Source organism: Alosa alosa, chromosome 7, assembly GCF_017589495.1.
Source record: "Alosa alosa isolate M-15738 ecotype Scorff River chromosome 7, AALO_Geno_1.1, whole genome shotgun sequence".
NCBI classification, from domain to species: domain Eukaryota; kingdom Metazoa; phylum Chordata; class Actinopteri; order Clupeiformes; family Clupeidae; genus Alosa; species Alosa alosa.
The window spans coordinates 11,578,697-11,586,196 of NC_063195.1; the positions used below are offsets into that span (position 1 = coordinate 11,578,697).

The 7,500-nt window shown below is 39.8% G+C and overlaps 1 protein-coding gene and 1 pseudogene across 2 annotated transcripts in view; both read left to right on the forward strand.

The window, feature by feature from the left end:
* The window catches only part of LOC125297056, a 321,071-nt pseudogene that overhangs the window by 115,389 nt on the left and 198,182 nt on the right, over positions 1-7,500 (forward strand).
* The window catches only part of LOC125297059 (CMRF35-like molecule 9), a 28,638-nt gene that overhangs the window by 2,077 nt on the left and 19,061 nt on the right, over positions 1-7,500 (forward strand). For both annotated transcript variants that reach the window (XM_048247210.1, XM_048247209.1), the window contains exons 2-5: positions 1,265-1,603; positions 1,691-1,723; positions 1,949-1,984; positions 3,892-3,921. In XM_048247210.1, the coding sequence (XP_048103167.1) occupies positions 1,265-1,603; positions 1,691-1,723; positions 1,949-1,984; positions 3,892-3,921 (438 nt within the window). The remainder of the gene's footprint in view (positions 1-1,264; positions 1,604-1,690; positions 1,724-1,948; positions 1,985-3,891; positions 3,922-7,500) is intronic.

Below are 7,500 nucleotides of genomic sequence, written 5' to 3' on the forward strand. Positions count from 1 at the left end.
TATGTATGTCTGATATACCAAATGTATATGTATGGACAGCTTGACAGATGTATGGATGGATATAGAATATGCTGACTGTTTAAATGCTGCCAAGAGTGAAGTCTGAAGATCTGAAGAAGTCTTAAAAACATTCATATTGGTTTCTCTATCTATTTTAATCTAAATAGACTTCCTCTTTCTCTGTTAGCTGCCCAAACCGACAGAAAGTTAAAGAAGAAGTGGCCACTATTTATATATCAGTTTTATAGGGTAGAGAGTACAAAATGATCGCATTGCCCAGCTTTTGTGTAATACTGTACAATGTTTTAAAAGCTTTTGTGTAATACTGTACAAAGTTTTGTAATATCAGGGGCACATGGTGTTAGCTGAGGAACTAAAAAATGTGTATAGTATCAGTACTGAAGGACACATATTGCAGGCAAAACCTGACCAAGGATATGGCTCTTATTATGACCGCCGCGCAGCGAAGCGTTTTTCGTTTTGATCTGTAGCCCCCCCGCTGTACTGGACCCCCCGGAAGGAGGGTAGGGCAGACACAGTTTTCTGTGAATGTCTTGAGAACCGTGGGGCCTAGGATGACCAATTTTTTCCATTATGTTTGCCTCCAGGGGTCATGTTAACCCATTCCATAAACAGATACACACGCACACACATACATTCACAGTAATCATCATTATGACACATACTCACACAGTAGACATATGTATGCATGCATGCACATGCACAAACACACATACGCAGGCAAACACACAAGCACGCACACACACACCCACACACATAAACATAAGCGTGTACTGCATACACATGCACACAATTCAACAATTTCTCAGAATTATGAACAGGCAAGATGGAGGTGGGGTTTGTATAAAATGAATTTTACATGTGAAATCTATGAACTAATCATGTTTTGGTACTTGTTGTCTAGCAGATACCAGTGAGAATTGAGTGTGGATAATGCAATTTAGTGAGACAGTTAGAATCATATAGGCCTTTCAGCGTGATTTCTTTTTGTGGAAAAAATGTGCTGGACTGGTCGGCGGTCATATTTTGTACTGCTCTGCGGTACATCTAGTTTCTAATGCTGTTACATGTAACCTGTAGGATATGGCAATCACTTAAAGCTTTTCTTCCTCCTTTGTTGTACATACAATGTGTGTGTGCGTGTGTGTGTGTGTGTGTGTGTGTGTAATTGCCTATGTGCTGCATGTGTCTGAATCAGTTTTTGTGTCTAAATGTATGTCTCTGTGTATGTCTATCTTTACAGGAGTCAATGTTGCCATGGCACTAATCCAGGTGGATGGATATGTAGGTAGATCAGCAGTGATCAGATGCCCCTATGATAGAGGATATGAGGGATACTTCAAGTACCTCTGCAGAGGAAAGTGCATCTGGGGGAGTAAAGACATTCCAATCAGGACTGATGACGGTCAGACCAAAGCAATCAATGGCAGATTCTCTCTGCATGATGACACCACTACTGGAGTCTTCACTGTGACCATCACTGGACTGAGTGCAGGGGATTCTGGACAGTACTGGTGCGGGATTACCACAGGACCTGGAAAGTATGATATATATACTGAAGTGGAGTTAAATGTTAAAAAAGGTAAAAATCAAGATTTATTTCTCCATACCATGTCTTTAATGTAATATTATTTAACTATTTAGTTATTATATCCTCTCTATCGTTCAGGTCCCCCTCCCACCACAAACCTGAAGTTGCAGGGTATGTATCAGTTTATTGATTGTTTGTTTCTTTGGTTGGTTGACTGAATGATTGATTGATTATTACTGATACATTGTTAAAACCCTCACTGGGCAAGTGGTGAATATGTATATTGTATATATATGTACAGCATATATGTTATTTATTTTTTGTATCTATCCTACTATGTTCAGTTGCACCCTCAGTGGATTGATTGTTACTGATATATTAAAATAATTCTCACAGCGCCAGTGGTGCCCAGACGGACTAAAGTCCTCACAAGTGAGTGATGTCATCCATCTGCCCATTTTACTGTATATTATGCATATCAATGTGTGTGTATGTGTGTACTTGATGTATGTTTCACTTGTGCTATTATTATTAGATGTATTTATTTATTTATGTATGATTTTTTTATGTATTTACTTGATATGCTACGGACCTTCCGGTGAGTCTGAAATAAATATTGAATTGAGTCTTTCTGTACATTATGTGTATACTAGTGCAGTGCCCATTCAAACATGCCATTCCTGAAGAAAACCCGTAGCCCAATTACATGCCCACAGGTATGCTTGCTTTAAAAATACGATGATAGGAAAACATCAGTCCAGCTTTATAAGCATTCAATAATGAATACTGAATATTATAATATATTAGCCTATAATTAATGTGGCCTCTAATACATGTGTAATAAATTTAGGCATGGCTGCATGTGACATTTCTACAGATCAGAATGACATAAGCCTAACAACTGTTTTGAGTTAAGGCTAAATGTGTATTAAGCTTACTGAATAACTTCCTAATACTGAAGACAAACCATTTTGTGGAATGATGCATCATTATTTGAAATTTGCAACGATGTGACTCAAAAACAGTCTTCAGCATAAGTGACGTCGCTCAGACTGGCACTTGTTGTTGTCTAGCTATGTGGCATTAGCCTATCGCTCGTTTCAATTTGGGACCTTGCAGTCGGAATTGTCGTTTGTTTAGTCAAAGTCTCAAGTCCAAAGTAGCCTGGGCTATTCGAAGCGTCAGTTTATTGCACATACTTTTATTTTGAGTGCTCACTACATACCCGTGTTTGTTGGCGTGTTGTTGCAAATCCGCGCAATCATTTTATGCAAGCAAACTGCATACAGGGAGTCTTTATTGTTGAGGTCAGACATGATAATCATCTTGCATCTGAACCCACAAGTGGTTCCCGAGTAGCCTAATTCGTTTTTTAAATTGCGACTGACTATCATCAAAGTGAGACTTAGCTGTCAGTAGGCCTACACGATCCATGGCGTGGAGCTCCCCTGAAACTGGTCCCCTTGATATTGGAAACAGTGCAGTGCAGCGATAAACTCTTGAATTTCCCCTGGGGATCAATAAAGTATCTATCTATCTATCTATCTATCTATCTATCTATCTAAACGTCCTACGTAAATAAGCATATTTTGAAATATGCATGCAAAAATCTTCAAAATCGAGAGTGCACACCTTTGTGCCACTCGCGAGCCACATACGAAATCTTAGGTCAGTCGGACAAACAGTCAGCAAGATATGCGTGCCACAGACATACAGACACACAGACGCTTCTTGCTTTATAGATAGATGTGCATTATATATGTTGGCCTATGTTTGTACAGTATGCATGTGCACTGTATGTGTGTGTGTGTGTGTGTGTGTGCGCGCGCGCATGTGTATTTGTATGCATGTGTGTTTGTATGTATGGATGGGCATACATGTATTCATGTGTGTTGTATGTATGTATGTATGAATATGAAAATCTGTATGTACAGCAAGCATGAAAGCAAGTACTTCTCTATGTTATGTATCTGCCCCCCAGTGGGCTTAGGATGGTACTGCACAGCTCTTACCCACTGCAGTGCTATAGCCCATATTGGGCCCTATCATGACTAGTCTAAAACGCATGGTCACTGGCAAATAGTTTAAACAAATGTTGGGGTTTGTCCACTAGTATGTATTTACATTACTGTCTGTCTGTATGTAGTAGGCCTATGTACATGTGTATGTATGTATATGTACTGTATGTGTGTAGTATAAAAGTTAATTCTGCATATGCTATACAGTATCTGTCTGTCTGTCCCCAGTGGCCTTAGAATGGTACTGCACAGCTCTTACCCAATAACCCATATTTGCTCTCTGTGTCTAACAAACATTGTATTTGCTGAATCTTTTCACAGCTCCTGCGGTGACTATTGTATCAAGCACATGTAAGTTAAACATCGCAGCTTGCATTTGACCTCTGGGCCTGTGCCATCCATTTGACCTCTGTGCCATCCATTTGACCTCTGTGCCAACCATTTGACCTCTGGGCCTGTGCCATCCATTTGACCTCTGTGCCATCCATTTGACCTCTGTGCCAACCATTTGACCTCTGGGCCTGTGCCATCCATTTGACCTCTGGGCCTGTGCCATCCATTTGACCTCTGCGCCAACCATTTGACCTCTGGGCCTGTGGCATCCATGTTTCCTTAGTTTATCTAACAGGTGAACCACAACATTCACTATACATTTATACATTTGGCAGGACACATTTATCCAACTTACATCTATGGAATAACATTTAGGTTATGTAAGGGATAATGTATAGAACGCCGGTCATTATTAGGAAAACTAGATGTACCGCATAGCGGTACAAAATATGACCGCCGCTCAGTCCTGTACATCCGTTCCGCGAAAATAAATCACACTTCAATTTGTCTCCATATTTTACTCCATCCCCCACTCTTGAAACTTTTGTGTATGCTTGTTTGGCATGCCTGAGTGTGTGTGTGCGGCTGCACAGAAAGTACCCTACTGGTGCTGAAAAGGTGAATAGATTGTAGAATAGCCAAAGAAGATGTAGAATTGTTATAAAACCTTTAAAATCTCTAAACAATCACAAGTAGGGCAGTTCATCACAGTTCATCCATTGCAACTGGATTGATGAAAGGTCACTTACACCTGTAGGCTACATTGTATTTGGGAAAAGCAAAAGGTATCAGCATAATGTTATTTATTTATTTATTTTTTTTATGTATTTATAAACAAAAACATCTCTGTCAGTTCCATGCCGTTTTCAACAGCTATCAAAAACAAAGGTCATTTTTGGATGGATGGATTTTTTGTGAATGTTTCTTCTTCTACATAAGATTTTAGTCATCTTTAGTTCATGTAATACTTTATTGTCAATGCACAAATTAAGTAACAGTAGTCTGAAACGTTATTGTTAATGCACAAATTAAGTAACAGTAGCCTAGTCTGAAACGAAGTGCTGTTTTACATCTAACCAGTGGTGCAAATAACTGACATGTCCAAATGGGCCTTGATGAAATGCGTCGCTAGACTGTTCATACACATTTTAACGGGCCAACGTTGAAGAGCTTTTGTCCGTTATTGTTAGTGCAAATATAGGCTGATTCATGTTCCCTTGCATTGTTTAACTGAGGTCCATGGCTAGTCTGGCTTTCATCAGACCAAGCTCAATCTTTTAAGAAATCAAAAAAATAAATAGCGGGCAGATCAGGCTGGGTTCACCCAGCCTAGTCCATAGGCACCCGATATTGTTTAATTTTCGATTGAGATATACACGCTCTGGCTATTCTAAATGCAAAATGCATCAGGGAGTTATGACAAAACGGTAACTAACAAACTAGATCCTAATAGAAAGTTGTTAGCTTCCCTAAGCTACAGGTAGGATTATAAGGTAGGCCTATTGACAACATAAATTGTCAATAGGCTATGCTGGCGACACAAATAAAATCTCCTTTGGAAACCAATGGCTTACGCCTTACAGTATCAAGCGGACTTAAACTGTCATATCGTGGCGAAAAGTTGTAATAACATTCACGCAGCTCCATGAGTCAATGAAAGTTTAAAATGAAGTAGCCACTTCTAAATGGGACCTACTACACAGTAGCTTAAGGTGTTTTGCTAAAACAGCCATAATGAAATGAAGGTGTCATTGTTTGGATACTTCACACACACGTGCTTTTTTAATTTCACAGACTACAACTACCAAGCTGTAATCAAAGCACATCGATTCCCCTCTCACACCCTGCACGCACTTAAAACAAAATAAACAGGCGTCTCAGTCTCACGCATGTATAGGCAAAACTGCATCAGACCGGTGTAACGTTGGTAAATCTTCCATTGCACAGAATGATTTTGTAGCACGTGCAATAAATGACAGTCGAAAGATACAAACAGTGCTGCTATACATTTGCTTGGTATAACCGCATTTATAGTTTTCTACAAATGCAATAAATCAAATGCCTCCATCACTCAACCAACGCTTAACGGTAACATTACCTAGGTCCTTATTGATATTACAAGATTAACGCACCTGCAGTAAAACCAAGCATGTCCGATAAACATCCTCAGATTTATTTAGGCTTCAAGAAGAAATGGGAATTACACTTCATGTGAACATCGTCCTATCCTTATTAGATGTTCTGCGGTAAATTACAGTCCTTGTATGAAGCGCCCATTGTTTTTCCAACCCTTTTAACTTCCAACAAAATTACGCCTCACTGCAACGATCGCCATCTAGTGGACAAACGACTACTTCTCGCCAATACTGAAAATGCAGCCATGATGATGATGATGAATATTTATTTTGGCTTTCTTTTAATCCTACTGATTTTCATTTTTTTACCGGGGAATCACAAATGAGTGATTATGAGCCAGGTTTATGTGGGCCCTTGAGACCAACATACCATAAAAGATTCACAGAGAACTGTGTCTGCCCTACCCCTCTTTCGGGGTCCAGTCCAGCGGGGGCTGCAGATGAAAAACGAAAAAATGACGGTTCCATGCTATCCATATGGGGGTACATGCTCACCAAGTTTTGTGTACCCGGTCTTTCAGTGTCGGGAATCCTTTGTTGGTGTACGCCACTAAATGTACACATAAATTATTTTATTGTAAGGCCCCCATGAACGAAAGTACACAAAACTTGGCATGCATTCAGAGGGTGTCATAATGATCCTACACTTTTAATTTTGTGCAGTTTTGACCTTGTCAGCCAGAGATATTGAGATGAAAACACCTAATTTTATGCTTTTTAATTTTTAACTAGGTGGCGCTATACATGAAATAAGTGGTAATGGGATGGGTTGACATGCCCCTTAAGACCAACATACAAAAAAAAAAGGTGGACCTCCTAGGCCCTACGGTTCTCGAGATATTCACAGAAAACTGTCTCCGGCCACCTACAGGCCAGTTGGTGTATAGTAACATAAATTAATTTATTGTGTGGCCCCCCCATGAACGGAATTCCACAAAACTTGGCGTGCATACAGAGGGTGTCATAATGATCCTACACTTCCAATTTTGTGCAGTTTTGACTATGTTAGGTCACAGATACCTTCAATTACACCACCTCATTTTTACTTTTTGTGTTTAACTAGGTGGCGCTATACATGAAATGAGTGGTTATGGAATGCGTTGACATGGCCCCTTGAGATCAACATACAAAAAAATAATGGTCCTCCTAAACCTTACGGTTCTCGAGATATTCACAGAAAACTGTGTTCGCCCTACCCTCCTTCGGGGTGCAGTCCAGCGTGGGGGCTACAGATCAAAACGAAAACGATGGTTCCATGCTATCCATATGGGGTTACATGCCCACCAAGTTTTGTCTACCCCGGTCTTTCAGTGTCCCGGGAATCATTGACGGAAATTTGGACATGAAAAAAAAAAAAAAAAAAAAAAAAAAAAAAAAAAAAAAAAAAAAAAAAAAATCTGACTAAACCTATATGACCGCCGCTTCGCTGCGCGGCGGTCATAATAAGTCCCGTAAGAGCTTC